At 36.4% G+C, this 18,369-nt stretch overlaps 1 protein-coding gene across 3 annotated transcripts in view; it reads right to left on the bottom strand.

Moving 5' to 3' along the window:
* The window catches only part of nme7 (NME/NM23 family member 7), a 68,457-nt gene that overhangs the window by 43,762 nt on the left and 6,326 nt on the right, over nucleotides 1–18,369 (bottom strand). The window contains exons 2-7 of one of the 3 annotated variants that reach the window (XM_066706109.1): nucleotides 14,630–14,737; nucleotides 12,325–12,491; nucleotides 9,418–9,528; nucleotides 4,724–4,774; nucleotides 3,222–3,429; nucleotides 620–725 (exon numbers count right to left, since the gene is read on the bottom strand). In XM_066706109.1, coding sequence (XP_066562206.1) covers nucleotides 620–725; nucleotides 3,222–3,429; nucleotides 4,724–4,774; nucleotides 9,418–9,528; nucleotides 12,325–12,491; nucleotides 14,630–14,737 — 751 coding nt within the window. The remainder of the gene's footprint in view (nucleotides 1–619; nucleotides 726–3,221; nucleotides 3,430–4,723; nucleotides 4,775–9,417; nucleotides 9,529–12,324; nucleotides 12,492–14,629; nucleotides 14,738–18,369) is intronic. The other 2 variants (XM_066706112.1, XM_066706111.1) reach the window with 2 other exon arrangements.

The raw sequence follows: 18,369 nt of genomic DNA, 5'->3' as shown, positions 1-18,369 counted from the left end.
TGGTATGCTTAATACACCAAGATCAGACCATGGATTTGTAGCAAGTTGAAATGAAATTTGGTTACAGCTAAGCAGTGGCTTTGTACGTGACGCACTCTGATCAATGTGTAACACTAAAAGGTTGGAAAAAGGACAAAAGGTTAAAAAAAAACTTGCACATGAACAGCAATGTGTTCAGACCACACATTGCTACAAAATGAACTGCATATTCAATTATCTAGGGAAAATTAGGGAGGGTGCTATTAATATGTACAACTGTTTTACTATTTTGTTTGCTTTAATCTTAGATAATGTTTTCTGCCATTGCTCTCCTGGTAGTACAGTTCTTGGACATAAACAAACTTTTGTCTCCTTACCCAATAGTACAACAGAAGGAAAGCTAATATCAGTGCACTAGAGTATACTACTGTCCTCCAGGTCCACCTGTTAATCTCTTTGCAAGTGAGACACATTTCAACAATACACCCATACGCAGAAAGCTATACTTCCAACACAACTAATATGATTTATAGTCACCTGTATAACATGTCACAGCACAGATAAGGCTGTAAAACAAGATGGGCACTTTAAGCCTGGGAATGCATGACTTAGTGCCACGCCAGATTCAATAATAGTTTACCTTCCGAGATGGCATGTGGCTTAATAATGCAACAGGTGCAGTCTGTGTATTTCGCCGTGTTGGAAGGGCCACGGCCAGTGGTGGATGGGAAGAAAAACTCCAGTTCCTAAAAAAGAATACATAAATCAGACCTTTTCCAAGACTATTTGTTAAACTCTAAAACTTTATTTTAAATGATTTCTAATGAATTCCTTTATTTATGAGGAAAATATAGATTTTGCATTTATTTTTCACCTTTCCCTTGAAACATGATATCGCCAATTACTGAACTTGGCTCACTGCTATGAATGACATGGTGCTTTGGGAGAGATGACACAAAGCATATACCCTACCTCAGCCACCTACTATATCACACCAAGGATTTGATGCAGACAGAACGACTAACAATGTGAAACCTCAGGTGCCCGAGAAACCACAGCAGTCGCTCACGTGGAAAGAACCAGGTTTCCCCAGACGACTGCCAACCACACCCCAGTTGTGTACCACTGAGAATTTCTCACCAAAGAAGGCAATGGCACTGTCTGGATCTAAGACAAAGCTTGTCTGGCCCGTAGGACACACCCTGTAAGCCATCAGAGTGCTTTTACTACGTTTTTACCATGTGGCATACAAGAGCCCATACTGTATTTTATATATACTGAAATTCATTTATTTTTATTAACACTTGAAATAGACATTGGCCAAATGTTTAGAGATGTATGCAAATTGTTGCATATTCCCTGTGTGTGTATTGTTCCAATATCAACAAGCACAGTCTGTGCAGATGATTTTATATTTGCTTTCAAAATATGAGAACAGGAAAAAGTATTGTAAGCTTATATTTTCAGCTGTTTCAGTGTTTAATTAGTACTCCAATGCACATTAACAAGCATTGTACTACAATATTAAAGCAGATGCCCGAGAATCATACAATCAAAACAAAACAGTGACAGTGTCAGATTTGTATGTTTTGAATGCTCCTGAAAATGTGAATGATTGTCATCAAATAATCATCTTTATTACTCTAAAACATCTGCTTCAGTCTTAGCCTTCCCTCCAGGAACTAATGAGAGATATTACATATGTGACAGCGTGAAGATTAAACTGGGGCAGAGAAAATCTATTTCTGTGACTATTATAAATCAACTACAGGCATGTTGTTATTTTGTTAAAGATTTGTGGATAAGGATCTGTGAACCATAATAATTTCAATGGTTTTCCTCAACTTCACTGGAAATATGCACACAAACAAAGTGACTACACTGAAGACATTATAGTGCATTTCAGGAAACAAATAATAAAATGATGTGTAGGAAAGATCAAGATGTTCTACAAATCTTGGCATTTTATACTAATGCAGACTTTCATTAAGAGGGCACACACTTCAACAAAGAGCAGCAGTGCTAAATATGGGATATCATAGATGTAGTTTATCACAAGTTCAGCATTGCGTCCTTGACTAACCTTCTTAATATCTGCATTACCATTGTTAGTACATTTCAGTGGCAATTACATGGTTCACCTAAACTGAGACTTCTGCAATCTTTCAAATATCAAATACATTTCTCCTGTTTAAGAAAGTGCAGTAATTATTCTTTGTTGTTCTTTTTTCAATGCACCTCACTTGTCTTGATGAGAACGGCTCCTTGTGTGATTATTCTAAACTAAGTAACATGAATAAGTCATTTTAAATAATCTTTATAGAAAAGTTCTCAAGGACCTGAAAGTACTATGTTGGCCTTTATACATCTGTGATTAGGTTATTTCTTGATCTCTCTTTCTTTACGATTACAAATAGGCTATATATTTTGAGAGCTCTGAAGTTTTTAAACTATTTATGTAGCCAGTTATTTTGTTGTTACTGTTATTATTACAGTAAACCCTTGCAAACCATGGGTTTCCCAAACACAGTTTTGAGTATCCACACAAAACACTGTATAGACCGTTTCGGCTACTGCAGTATACAGTTCCGTGTATCCATGGTTTTGTGTTCCCACAAGATTTTTTACCATTCATTCATTCATGAACACATTGTGGAAATGTGACATCGCACAGTGATTGTGAAACATATTATATATTTAATTTAGGCCTGAAATCATGGCCTCTAAACAAACCTGTCATCCCTCTGATCATAGTCATCACTTGGACTTCATTATCAATATTAAAGTTAAATTAAAGTATTTGTTCACACAAGTACATATTTCTCATGTTTGTAAATTTATATGATGCATAGTTACACTAACAAATTAGTGGAAATCATGGCTGTGGAACCTAACCCCCTTTTAGTCTTGCCAACCGCAGTTTTGGCAACCGCTGGGTTTTCAGGAACCTAACCCTTGTGGTTGGCAAGGGATAACCATTATAAATGTGGTAATTCTGTGACAATAAAAGCAATAGAAACTATTGTACGGAGATGGGTAAAATGCCCATTGAAATGACACATTAGGCCACATTTAAAAGGCGGAGGTAGACCTACTATTAATTTCCTAATTACAACCACATTCTGATAATGCAGCAGCAACATAGCATACTTAGGAGAGAATGAAATGCTATATTTATTAAAAAATAATAGTATACACGTATATTTTTTTACTTTTCTTATGGCACCAAGATTTCCACATACCCTCGCTGCTGATGCCAGTGAGTCTGACCCATGTCCAGCATTCTTGGTGCCATCTGTGCCAAATCTGGCTCTCACACTCGCTGCAGCCTCGCTGCGAGCCACATTGGAATCAGTCGGTCCCAGGAGTCCTCTCCAGCCAGACACCGCCTCATCCCCCATGAGCTCCAAGGCAACAACAGGGCCAGAGGTCACGAACTGCAGGAGATTACTACAGGAGGAAAGAGACACTGATTGAACTATTAACCATCTAATTAGGTGAATATTTGTCTCATCAATTCAACACTTCTGACTTTGAACCGTCACAGTTTTCTAAATGGTTTTAAATGAAGAAGCGTTTATGACACCTGAAACACCAACAAGAAAGTCTTGGATGTAGTTTTTGCAAATTTACATGAAAAAACACTCAAAACATTTTAGAAAGCAAAATAATATACATAAATCCGATCCAATATAATGCGAAGGTGGCAAGGCAACATTTCTTCGAAAGTCTAAATGCAAAGCCGAGCACATTTACAGTATTTTTAAACTTTCACTCCGATACAGTCGCCTGCAAGTCTTAAAATTATAACGCTGACAGTTTAAATCCGTTAATTACTTTACCTTTCATAGCTTAATTTTAACCTTTTCTATAAGTAAAAACTCAGATCTTCAGGTTTTCAAAGTATTTAATAGTTAACAGTTTATATTACTTAACAATTTACATATAACATAGTTGGCTAAGTGACAAAGTGGCCCATGCTCCTATTTGATAAAATACCCAATTCCTTTTTTACATGAAATTGTAAGGATGTGAGATTAAAAGCATTTTCTGATATTTTATGTGAATTTTACATTTTCCTAGGCATTACAAACAGACAAGTACCAGTTCGTCTGTATCTGTATATTTTAAGTAAGCATTATATCGGAGTAGAGGTGTACTTGTTAAATCTTGAAGACTGAATTCTATTAAAGGATTACTTTACTTCACAAGATATCTTAGATTAACATTATGTTTGTCCACCGTGACTCTTTCCTGGATGAAACGGTTAGTGAAAAGGGGTGGATTATGCTTGCATGGATAAGGCAAGAATTTGAATGCAATGTATTAGCATAGTATGTGCAAGGCAATACAATCATTGATTAATGTTGAATAGAATTGTAGCTTATATAAATTATGAATAAAAAATGCCTTTGATAATCACATAAGTAATGCAAACACAAAATTAAACTATGTTAGCGGACACTCTATACTTAAAACTTCAGAGACAATGATTATTATAAGAAAGAAAGAAAAAATAATAATCAGTGATCCCTTTTTTATCAGTGATTTTAATAATTTCCCAGGTCTCACAGCCAGCCCTGTTAGGCAGCAATTTCCTTGCTAAGACAGTAGGGTGAGAATACTGCAAAGTCACAGCAATGTCACAGGAATGCTGATGGCAGTGGTGTGGCTTTCAATTCTCCTTCAAACCTTACCCCCCAGCCCAAGAAGAAGGTCAATTATTAACCCAGGAAACACTCACTTGAAGAAAGACTTTGACTGATGTTCTGCATAAAAGTCCATTGCCTCTTTCCTGCAAGAAACCCATAAAAAAAAAAAAAAACTGTTAATAAGTTACAAAATGAACCCTTGAGCTTCTGCATTGCCTGTCACCTTCAGCTGACAGAGCTACAGTAGCTCCACACAAATAGAAATAACTTGTTTAGTAGGAATTTGACAATGCTTTTCTCCCTTGAAACAGGACAGATACGCAAGCACATTTAATATAAATAAAGGTATTGCAAAGACTGGAATAAAGGTACCATCACAAGTATCCAAAAAGCTACGCTGTATGTTCAGATGAATGTGACCAAGGGCAATATGGCAATAAGGTAAATCATGATGTTTAAAGATGTATTCATATTTTTGATATTATAGCAAATAATTAAAGGATAAACATTAAAAAAGAGAACATACTAGTATTGTAGAATAATTCCATATCTTTAGGTTCATAAATCCAAGGTTCAATATTAAACTAATCTACAAAATATGTTAATACAAGAACATGCACTCAGAGACCTCAGACACACTCACATGCTCACACAAAAACTCTCTCTCTCTCTCTCTCTCTCTCTCTCTCTCTCTCTCTCTCACACACACACATTTTTGTTTGTTGAATTTAAATTGCAGTTTAAGAATTAAAGCCAGACTTCAATAAGAAATAGAATAAAGAGAATAATAGAAAAAAAAAAAAAAACCTTTTAAAGTCACCTTGATACACACATGCATGTGTGCGTGTGTGTGCGTGTATATACCACAACAAATAGATTTAAGTCAGCTAATTGTAAAGGACACCTGAAGGGGGAGAAAAAAAGCTTTTACCACAATCAGCTACTTTTATATAATGCATGACTTAATGTACATGATGGTGCAGATTACAGGGAGAAAATATACATTTACCTTCAATCTATTTGTTTATTATTAGTTTCCTTCCAATAGTTTTCCATCTTTCTAAAAGATTATATCTGAATTTGGAAAAAAAATAAAATAAAATAAAACAAAAACCCAGGATTTATTTCTAGCAGCTATCGGACTTCTAAGCAAGGTCACTACAACAGTAGGTGCTTCCTGGCCTTCATGTCTCACAGAGATTAGACTGATACTATTGTCCTGTGAAATCTTCCACAAGAAGGATATTTTCACAAGATTTTGTTTAATATCAGAGCTGCAAATGTATCAAGTACTCACTTTTTGTTTTGCATATGATTTTCTAACACTAACACCTACTGCAAAATGACCACTGTAATTATTACTTTATTAGAGGTGAAGTTCCTTTAAGAAGCACTGCTTGTTGCTGGGAAACCCACAATGGGTGGAGCTTTTTGATGTTATATCTCCTCGTTTAATCGAGAGATGGATTCAATAGTCAGACAAACAGACTTGCATTGGGAAAAAGGAGAGACAATTTGAGTTACCCTGCAAGGTTCTGTAAAAGATTTTCATTTCATATCTTTAGAGGAGGGAAAAACAAACCTTGTATAGCCTTATATATGGATTCTATAAAAAAAAAAAATCTGCATTACAATCTAAAAAATAATTACTGACAATTTATTGTTAATTCTGCTGCTGGTTTACATTACATTGGATGTGGCTGTGCTGCCACCATCTGCTGTTATTATAAAATGGAAACTGACTCCAGACCACAAAATAGAGAGAAACAGACATAACTTATACAAATTTCTCTGAGCAGATTTCAGGAATTCTTCATACATACACAGCTGCTGAGTGGGTTACACGTAGAAGAAAAAAACATTTTAGTATAACACAATGAGACCAAGATCTGCGATGGAAACTATGGTGAGGGCAAGAACTGAGTGATGAAATAATGAGCCCAATATTCCTCAGTGAACAGAGCACGAGGGCCTGGTAAGGCAATAAGGAAAGCTTCAATGATTCGGTGTCTTTCAGGTCCTTGTGCTGTAATTTGAAGTCACTGTATTCCAGCTGCAGGACTAAAAGTTATCCACGTTTATGAGTTCAAGTAGCCTACATCCTAAACTATATTCAGCAAAAAATAAACATCCTCTCACTTTCAACTGCTTTTATTTTCAGCAAACTTAAAGTGTAAATATTTGTATGAACATAAAAAGATTCAACAACTAAGACATAAACCGAACAAGTTTCACAGACATGTGACTAACAGTAATTGTATAATGTGTCCCTGAAAAAAGGGGGGGTCAAAAGCAAATGTAAATGTGTCAGTATCAGGTGTGGCCACCAGCTGCATTAACTACTGCAGTGCATCTCCTCCTCATGGACTGCACCAGATTTGCCAGTTCTTGCTGTGAGATGTTGCCCCACTCTTCCACCAAGGCACTTGCAAGTTCCAAGACATTTCTGGGGGAAATGGCCCTAGCCCTCACCCTCCAATCCAACAGGTGCTCAATGGGATTGAGATCCGGGCTCTTCGCTGGCTATGGCAGAACACGGACGTTCCTGTCTTGCAGGAAATCACGCACAGAAAGTTTGTGCCCATAGGCGACGTTGTTGCCGGTGATGTCTGGTAAGGACCTGCCTTACAACAGGCCTACAAGCCCTCAGTCCAGCCTCTCTCAGCCTATTGCGGACAGTCGGAGTACTGATGGAAGGATTGTGTGTTCCTGGTGTAACTCGGGCAGTTGTTGTTGCCATCCTGTACCTGTCCCGCAGGTGTTGTTACACGTGGTCTGCCACTGCGAGGACGACCAGCTGTCCTTCCTGTCTCCCTGTAGCGCGTCTTAGGCATCTGACAGTACAGACATTGCAGTTTATTGCCCTGGGCACATCTGCAGTCCTCATGCCTCCTTGCAGCATGCCTAAGGCACGTTCACGCAGATGAGCAGGGACCCTGGGCATCTTTCTTTTGGTGTTTTTCAGAGTCAGTAGAAAGGTCTCTTTAGTGTCCTAAGTTTTTATAACTGTGACCTTAATTACCTACCGTCTGTAAGCTGTTAGTGTCTTAACAACCGTTCCACAGGTGCATGTTCATTAATTGTTTATGGTTCATTGAACAAGTATTGTTTAAACCCTTTACAATAAAGATCTGTAAAGTTATTTGGATTTTTACAAAATTATCTTTAAAATAGTGTCCTGGGACTTTCCTTTTGTTGCCGAGTTTATAAAAAGGATTTTGAGAATCTTTTGTACACAAACAATAGTAAAGACCATTAATATAATCTACACTAAGTAACTAATGACGTAAATTAAGAAATAAACAAGAAAATCAATACAAATCTAAATCAATAAACTGCAAATATAGAACACTTGTTCTACATGAATTTGAACATGAAGAGCCATTCAGCACAAACGTAATATAAATGATTGTAGAAACCACAACTTGTAATTGTTCTTTTCTTTACTTTTTACATCATAAAAAAAATTAAGAAATCGAAAGTACAATGTCTGTGATGTTCAAAGTATAAATACCTATCAATGATTTTTGAAAGGTTGGAGCTGGGTGGGGTCAAACAATAATCATTAACCTTGAGATTGGAGAATGCTAAGCACCACTAAAATCATTTACTATTCATGAAGTTCAGCATGCGTATAAGGAAGACAACACTGAGTGTACAGCTCTAACACAGATGACCGGTCAGTGGTTGAGTTATAGTGATAAGACAATGATGGTGGGTACTATGTTGTTGGATAAACCATGAAAGAGGATGTTTTAGGAGTCATATCTATAATCCCCAATGTGTAAAATCAGAACCCCTCGAATAAGCAATAATATAGGCGATATAACTTTATAGGTCTGTTCGATGACTTTTTTCCATTGCAGTTTCAGTCATTATCACTGTTGTGGTGGATGCAGCGAGTGGTTCCCAAGGGTACTGTCTAGTCTGTACATACAAGTCCTGTAAATGCTTACAGAAATTAAATTCAGTGGCAGTAAGAACATTAGCAACATGTGGCCTCACTGAAAGACAGGTGCTCCAACTGTTGGCTTTCTTCGGAAACAGCATCTTAGCACAAGGATGACCTCGTGTATGAGAGCACTATGTTTGCCAATACCGTGCCAAGCAGCCTGGCAGAAGAGGGCTAATTCTACAACAATAAATTATATTGTATGCTGCGGACTCCGGAGTAGACAATGGCAGGCACAAGACTTCTTGGGAATCACCAGCTGAAGTATTCACTGCTCTTCCATTAAGTGCCCCCACAGAAGAACAAATACATTAATAAAATGTATATATACATACACACGTACAGATGTACCTCATTTAAGTCCCCAGACAGCTTAACACCATCAGGATCCACTGCCAATTTTGTTGCAATCTTTAGTAAGAAGGTTTCCTCTGATAGGTCCATCTGTCTTTCATATGCCTTAGGATACCAAGCTTTAACCAGATATTAGGAGTGGCTCTAGCTTCTGGGAATTCAATCTTTCCCCTTGAAAATAATGTCAGAGCCAGTGACACACACTTTTACAATTAATAAGGCGGCCTCAAACAAAGAGAAGCATCTCTATCAGATAACACATGAGGTGCCCGTTTTTCAATGGCTCATTAATTGAAGTAGTAACAGTTATTATACACTGTTTTTACAGGTAATTGGTTTAAGATACTGATACAAGATCTTCCCAGTTATTTGGAAAGTTTGTATACTGTTACTCGATTAATGCAATATTCCTAGTGCTTGAATTGCAGAGTAATCCAGTCATAAGAAGACAGGAGAGAAAAAAAAAAAAAAGCCTCTCACCATGATAATTTGGTCATTTTTGCTTTGGTTATTGTCAGGCCAGCATCATATATGATCTGGATTATGTCTCCCATCTTGAGCACTGCATCTGGCTTAATCATCGCAAGTGTTCTGCGATGAAAAAGAGAATAAAATAAATGAATGTCAGTTTTCAGAAGAAGTCAATATCTTTTCCATAGCACCTTGCATTAAAATATCATTGCAGATTTTTCACCACAAATGCAATCGAAACCATTGATTTTGACTGTCTGTTATTTTCAACAGTGACTACCTAGGAATATTAGCAATATGCTTTTTGGGAAGCCCCTGAAGTATGGCGATGCATGTGCAATTTTGATAAATGTTTAGTATGCATAACAGTAACCCACAGAGTTGCAGAGAATGAGTCATCACCACCTTAGCAGCAGAGTCTATGTGCGGAGCTGTGAAGAAAAATAAATTGCTAGAACCACAATGGCCCATCATGACTATCAAAATCCACACATATCTAGCCAGCAGCTAAGGGATACATTTCAAGACCAAGCAACCTGTATAAAACAATGCAAAAACAATCATACGCAGAAAACAATCACACAGCAGCACATTCTGCTACCTATGACTATCACAAGCTAAATAAATAACCAGCCCCCTTAGCTATGTTTAAGAATAAATAAATCCAGCTAAAAAGACAACTGTATAAATGTTTTTCCAAAATATTTATTTTTCTATTTAAAGATTTTATCAGTATAGATATTGCTCAACTGAAGAGAATTCTCTGCTACTGAAATTGATTTTATTGAAGTGTTCAAAACATGTAAAAAAACAAATTAAAATTAAATCCAACTTACATCTTGCAGGACCATTTTTAATCTAATTATCCATCCAATAAACCATTTCCACAGAAAATTCCACAGTGAAATGTAACTGATAAAATACAGTTATAAATTAGAGTGTGAAACGTCTAAAATGTTGAATGTCAAGATATTGATTGTGATTATTCTCTTGTAAGAATTTAGGTCTCTCTTCCATTCCTTTTTTTATCAATTGTACCAGAAGACATCCTGAATTTACTTAACTTTCCTTAAAATGTTGTATGTTAAATGAATTTCCCAATGCTAATCTAAACAAATATTCTAGTAGACGAAAGAGAACCCGTTTGATCCTTCTTTGAAGTAGGTGGCAGCAGGAAAAGGTCAATAAAAACATTGATTGTAGTATTTTACTCTAACACAATTTGAAACCATGGGCACTTCAATTTAATTCCTAAAGAAGATAAACTAATAAACAAATCCCAGACAGAACATTTCTATGAAGTATTAAATTTATGTAGTAATTGTGTCCGTTTGTCAGCTTGACTATGCAGTAAATAGCAAAGCTATTAGCTGCTTCCTTTTAGTTTATTCTCCTGTGGGTATTAGGAAAGTAATTTCAGTTGTTGAAAGAAAAGGTTGAACTGAAGATCAAGCGTCTAATTTCATTTTGTGATGTGCAAAAGCTAAATACATGCCAGAGAATCTAAGATTTAAAGGGACTGGTGGATTGAATTCAGGAATATAAAATTAATGCAGATTTCACTATACCTATCATATATTATTTTTTAGATTTGAATACTACACTATGGAATATTGCAAGTTATGGTCAACTGTAGTCTCTTAGCAAGCCTTTAGAAAATGTAATTCTATCATACCACATCGACTACCAACATTAATACTATTCAAAACACGTTGAAACATCTTGTCAAATATAAGAACCAAGTGCGGTGGTTTTATTAGGTTGCTAGCTTTTGAATATTTAATATAATTCTGAAACTGAAGACTACATTATTAATCTTCTGCTTCTGTGGTGTTCAAATAAACAGACAATATTTGACAACAAATACTGGAAGGCACTATTATTAATCACTCAATCTATCATCCAGCAAAAGTATATTCACAGTTAACATCTTACATAGGTTAAATAGTGTAACAAGAGTCCATTACAGCAGTTATGCATTTATAATCGCAATAAATGGCAGTATCAAACCCAGCGTTGTCCCAACACCAGCCCCATCTACAGCATGATCCTATAGTGTCTACCTAGCATTGCTCCAGCTGGATAAGACCCAAATACCAATCCTGTGCCACTGGTGTCCCAGGAAGCAAAACTGCATTGACCTGAAGTCAGATGTCAATATTAAGCCAAACAAAGTATTGACATAATCCCATCATTGGTCCAAATACTGTCTGGGTATATCCCCTTGGGCAAGTATCCAGTTTTCAAATAGTTTATAATGCATGTAAAAACAGATAGTTTAATACTTCTGCATTATATTATTTGAAATGTTATATTATTCAGTAATGTAGTGCCTTATTACACAGTTTTAAACTGAGGTTAAAGAGGAAAAAATAACTTTATATGTACATACACATACAAACATCAAATAATTATATAAATAGAATACATATATTTTCTTCTGTATAGATTTCCTTGTTTAAAACTGTTTACTGCATGATTCTGTGTTTGTTGCTGCTAAGCTACTGATGTTAAGAAGATGTGGCATCTCTGTGGACAAAGACGTTTCAATATTTAAAACGTATGCAGGGAATGAAAAGATTAAATGCATTTATTTGAACAGACGAGGATGTTATAAAAATATAAAATACATACCCTCTCACTTGCAAGATATGCAAGCTTCATAACCATAATTTAAAACAGTGGCCAATCATAAGCCAAATGCAGAAAATCCTCTCATTAAATCTTAACCTAATAATGGATTATATCAACAGCATTAAAAAAAAAAATAACAAAATAAAAAAGGATTACCAAGGGGGTTGAAGGGAGGAGGCATCAACCTAATTAGGCTGCAGTGAAAGTACAATCTGTTATTAAGTAAATTAAGTTTTGTAGCCACAAGATAGTTCATTGGCTTGGAGTTGATCAATACACTACCTTTCCTTTTTGCTGCCCAGTTTGCTCGCAGTGTACTGGTCCCCGTATCCGATCAGATGCAGCTGACGCGAAAACACATTGACGTGATTGCCCACGAAGAGGTCTTCCAGACGCAGCTCGTCATACTTCGTCCTCCTGAGAAAGGTGCGCTGGTTCTTCACGTCGAACTGTAAAGTTGAGCATGGGAACGGGAGACTTCAGATAATGTGACCCATTTTATGTTCAACAGCATTATGTGACATTCACGCAGGTTTTAAAAGTCAGGTACGTGTGTTTACTCAAATAATTAAGGGTTTTCTACGAGTCGGAGTGGACCAGGCAGGTGAATTCGATTTGACTTCCTTGCTGCAGTAGTATAACACTCCTGAAAGACAGTCGTTTGACAAGAGGAGGAACACACACCCCTCCTGTAAATAGCTTTGGTTGATTCTATCGTTTCCCTTCACCAGTCAGAAACATAACCATAGTTACAGGCCTTCACAAATATACTGTCCCCAATATATAAACATTGGGACTGTATCAGAGATTAAGATCTTTGCTGTCTTGTAAGGTGAAATTCTGATTGGCTTTAGTTTATGGGTTTATATAATGTGCCTAAAATAGAAAATACATATTAGTAATAACAGATAAAAGCACAAACATCTGTCCCTACGATTACATTTTTAATACCACACTAGTGTATTTTATAGATAGATCTCCCATCGCACAATAACATTTACACTGCACAAACAATACAAATTGCTCTGAACTCTTGTGATAAAAAGATTTCAGATTACTCCGGTATAATACCTATAACAGAAAGAGACTTTACAATTTATCATAATTATTATTATTACTACTACGATTAACTTTACAGTATCAGGAGAATTACTTAACTTGACCAAGGTTTTTCCAACTATGACCTTTGCCCTGCAATATAATTAACAGTTCTAAACAGCAAGAGCATGAAATCCCACATCATAACACATCTGCTAATATTTGCATATTACTTAATGGAAAAGGAAAGATGCAGCAAACACTCATACACAGCAATAATAGTGATATGGCTTAGGTTATACTGAAATAATGCAAAGTAAGCCTAGGCCTTTATTTTTCTCCAAAAGATTACCACCATTTACATCACCTTTTCTGATTTCATTAACCACAACATAGGTGACCTTTGCCATTATACTTGCAGTGAACGGGTTAATGATAACTCAGGTAGTTATAATTCTCCTTAATACATATTGCAGTTAACCCAGCTATACACTCTGAAGATTTACGATATCATAGGCTTACTACAAAATATTACTATACGAGTCAGAACTACCAAGCGATGGCTTCATAATCCCGATTTCTTTTATTAGGTTCAAGCCTGAGGTAATGCATTCAATTAAAAATGAAGCATCTGCCCTCAATGTTTACAAAGAAATCCATTAAAGGAGAATGGCGTTGTGTTCATTGTTCTTTGCGTAACAAAAGGTGTGCTAGTCTGTATACCTACCCAGTCAGAGAAACAACTGAAATAACCTGCCACAAAGCAAGCACAGTAAGCCTGCCACACTGATAGGATGAGACGGGAAAATCCTTTTACAAAGCCCATTTGCAATATCCTGTTTTGTGTGGACCGAAATGGATGATCTGTTAATCTGATTTAAAGTAATACACACTGAGTATCAATCAAGTCCTGACTCTATTGAATGCTATGCAGTTGACCTCCAAGTGACGTTGAACAACTGTGGTGAGAAAGATGTCTGGGGAGTTATTAAATTGATACATGCAATATATTCTGAGGGATACAAATGTGAATGTGTTCCTTGGAGTTCCCATTATCAATATTTGAATGGTTTTGAAAATAATTTGAACACTAGAAGGTGAACCAGACAGGGTAGTTTCCTGAAATTGTCAAGGTCGCAGAAGCGGACACTTCAAAGGAGATGACAGTAACAGCTCACATGTTCTCTAACGGCCATTCACATACTTAAAGCTTTGTTTCTCACTGACCCTGCAAAATTGATTAATCAGTCCATGTCTACATGCTTTAACATAATTTTGAGAATACTGTACAGATATTGCTCTTCTGGAGAAAAATGCCCATTGCTATACAAAATGGTCACCCAGCAAGAGGATGAAAGGGGTCACTTTTAGAGTTTCACAACACAGAATAGTTTGCAATAACAAGAGAATGTGGGTTCTATGCATTCAATTATTATTTCTATCTATAGTAACACCAATATTACACATGCATTATAATTAATTGTACTTTCCTCATGATTAAACCAATGCCTGCAGAAAATATCAGATTGAAATGCTTTGGCACTCTTACCATTTCCACCGATCCATCTTTGGGGTAAAACAGGAGCTGATAGCGTCGCAGGAGAGCAGCATTTGGGTCATACCATTCTGCCAGGAAGGCGTAGCGATCCTCCTGACTCTGAAAAGACAGGGCAGCAAAACAGATATTTAACAAGTGAAGAAACTTTAAAAAACAGTTGATAAGAAAGCACTGGTGATTCTACATAGAGCTGTAGCTGAAAGTATTCACACCCTTCGTTAGTAACAATGTTATTTAGTTTAATGGATTTTGTTCAATAAACTATACTGATGTATTTTCATTTGGTGGAATACTGATTGAGCCTAGAGATAACTGTAAACCTTCCAGTTGATTGAAATGAATTAAGACCAGTGGGTGTAAACTTTCGACTACCACTCCACTGATTTCTATAAGATGTCTCCTTCTAAAGCTCTCTCCTTTCTATGAATATAATCATAGCTAATTGCCTGATCAGAGCTATGAAATGCAGTTGAAAAATGACATTTTTTGCTGAAAGATATTTCTTTACAGACACAGAAAAACCCATTTCACCTTCACCAGACAGGGTAGATGTCCTTGAGAAATACAGTACCTATCCAGGGCTATCTCCCTCTCTTATTTGTGAATGCCACCTTGTGGGAGGAAGGCCACATTTCTGTATCAAATGTGATATGAAGCTCTGTAGAGTAGTTTCCAGTAATTGACTGTTTTGTTTTAAATCCCATTTAACTTGAACACTAATATACAACATGAACAATATGAATTTTATTATACGTAATTTGATAATTGGCAGGAGCACAACATAACAGCTGGCAAATATTAACTTGATATAACAAGTATTCTTAATTTAAAAAAACCAAAACTTCCCTTTTCAGAAATGGTGTGAAAGCTCTTTTGAAAGCAGTAAAGCTAAAATTCAATAAAATAATAATATCAAAACGTATGAATATATTAATCAAACATTACTGATTATATTCATTTCAATGTCACAGTAGATACAAAATTATGAAATTTTACAAAGCCAGACCCTTTTTACTGTACAATGGTTTGAATCCTACAAGGAAAACCTGTGTAATTTCAAATTATGTCTTGAAAAGCAGCTACTGACCCCATAGATAGGTGACCACTATGGATATGTTGCCAGCAGGCTTCCCTTTTTTTTTTTCGATAAATAAAGCATTTTACAGAATCTGGTCAGAATCAATTTCAGAAAATAATTAATACATAATATTGCCACTTGAAACACGTGAAAAGACAAATAACTTGATCCCCTTTGACGTAGGTTTATTTTTGCTGATCCTTGAAACAAAGCCCATGACATCAGCAGAACTGCTTTCCCTGCTTTGGGATTCTAATGTTCTATTTATGTTGTGCAAAACATATAAATGTCACTGATTGCAAAAACTGTGACAGCAAAAATAATTGAAATGCTTTTAAAGTAAAATCATGAAAACACTTCTGACAATTTCACTTTTTTTTTCCAGTGTATTCTCAGTTAATAGGACTATTAGGTTATCAGTTATTACATTTAAACACGTGTTTATTTGCTCTACAGTTTGGACATTTCAGGTGCTTTGTGCTGGTCTCAAAACTGTTTTTTGGTGGTGATGCTTGCCTGACTCCCAGTGTCAAGAAGCAACTTCCTATCATGCACAGGCCTTGGTAATTGTGCCCTTGTAAACCTTTGTGGAGCAATGACAAGTATACAAATTTTCACTGACCGCAGACTTGGAAGCTACTTCTCCACAGCCATATATAACCTCTATTGATTGTCAGAGACAGGGGAGTCCATCTCTTGTCTTTTAAAAACAAGAAAAAACACCTGTCACAACAGCTGTTTACTGAAATAAACATTACATTCCAAGAGAGCAACAGTACAGGTTGTGGTAAGAATCAAGAAAACCAATTTGACTTAGTGTTTGAATATATCTGGCTGCTGCTTTCTAGACAATGAGGTACTCCCCGTCTTTGTAAAAAGCATTTCAAATAAGAAAATAGAAGAGGGGAAAATGTAACGATAAAAAAAAAAAAAGCTAACTACCATATAGGTAAACAGAGGATGTAGACCAGTTGCAGAATACATCCTTAAATCGCAAACCAAACAAAAGGTTAAAAAAAAAGTATGTAATTTGCACTTTCCTGGACATTTCCATATTTACTGGTGCCTAAGCTGGTATACAAATCACAAACAAATGTGCATAACCTTTGTCATACTGAAATGTTGGAGCTGGAAAGTAACATAAGGTAGCAAACATATTAAAAGAAAAAGTAAAGGTCTGCAGGCCCATTCCACATGATTTTCAATTTTGTTTTCGTTTTCTTTCTCGCAGGATCGCCATTTCTCGTGCAGACTAACAAGACTTGTCACGCTTCATGATATAACATGTTATTGCATGGAGCAATGTCTAATTGCTTTCTTTGGCCATAAATGTAGAGAAATATTTGTAATAGCCGTTTCTCAATTAATAAGCCTGCAAAATCTCCACAAGGTGACTTAGTTTGATTCTTTATCAATGCCTAACATGCAATATTCTACATATATGCACATTAGAAGGGTGGAAACAGCACTATAAATATAATCACAATGAATAATATGAAGGCATTAGAGAAAATTAGAATGGTGTACAGGTGTAATCTAGCTAATTAAAATATATAAATAGATGTGTTTTAAGAAGGTGTTGAAAGGCAGTAAGACACTGTGAAGCTGCTGTTCTAACAGGTAACTCATTCTGCCATTGGGTGGCTAGAGAGTAGAAAGTCAGAGCAGCCAGACACTTGAGGGAAGGCATGACTAACCCAGCTGCTCAAGATGAACGGAGAGGGCAAAGGGGCACATGGGGAGAGATAACAGACAGGAGGAACAGCATGGTACTCAGAGAAAAACACATATTTCACACTATTCTAACATGTTTAACAATTCACTTGTAGGAAGAATATTAAAAAGAAAAATTGTTGTTCACTATAGATATGAAGCAAAACCTTCCAGAATGCAGCTTCACAGTTAAATCCTAACCTGCTGCAGAAACAGCACCCCAGATCATCGCAGGATTTCACCTTCCGAGATGACACACACAGAGAAAATTATGAACAGAATGTATTAACCAAGCAACAGATTTTGCTACGAATAGTCTACTGCCACAGATCAAATCAGGGAAAGCCAAAATTAGATCCAACAGAGAGACCTAGTAGACAGGTTTCCAGTGCACAGTGGATGAATCAGTCCCTGGCAGGTCCTCTAATAATGCATCTTCATTAATCCTTTTCACCACCCTGTTGTTTTAGGCGGTAGGGAGCTTTTGTTTTAAATTGTCTGGTGACAGCAGGTGACAGGAGATATACCTGCAATATTGTGCTTCCAAGAGACAGTGTTAGCCGAGATGTTTTATGCAGTCTGCATGTAACTCCTAAGTAGTCTGTACAGAGATAAATGTAATTTACTTTTAGAATTGCCTGTTAGAGAAATACAAACGTGCAAGAAGAGCAGGAGAACATAGATGAGAAAATTGGATCTGGAGCCATCATTTATTTCTGTTGCCATAACAATGGTTATGCAAGGGCTATACTGTTTTTTACCCGCTACCAGGTCATGCGCTTGCTTTGTGAAAAATGAATTGTCTGACATTCAAGCATTAAAGAAATGCTAGACAATTTCATTTGTTCTGGCCGGGAATTGTAGTCCAGTCACTTTAACATTTCTGACTCGTACACACAAACCAGAGGCAAGAACTGAAACATGATCGCTTTTTTCCTAT

This window comes from Amia ocellicauda, chromosome 6 (assembly GCF_036373705.1).
Source record: "Amia ocellicauda isolate fAmiCal2 chromosome 6, fAmiCal2.hap1, whole genome shotgun sequence".
NCBI classification, from domain to species: domain Eukaryota; kingdom Metazoa; phylum Chordata; class Actinopteri; order Amiiformes; family Amiidae; genus Amia; species Amia ocellicauda.
This window is presented reverse-complemented; position numbering and strand designations above follow the sequence as displayed.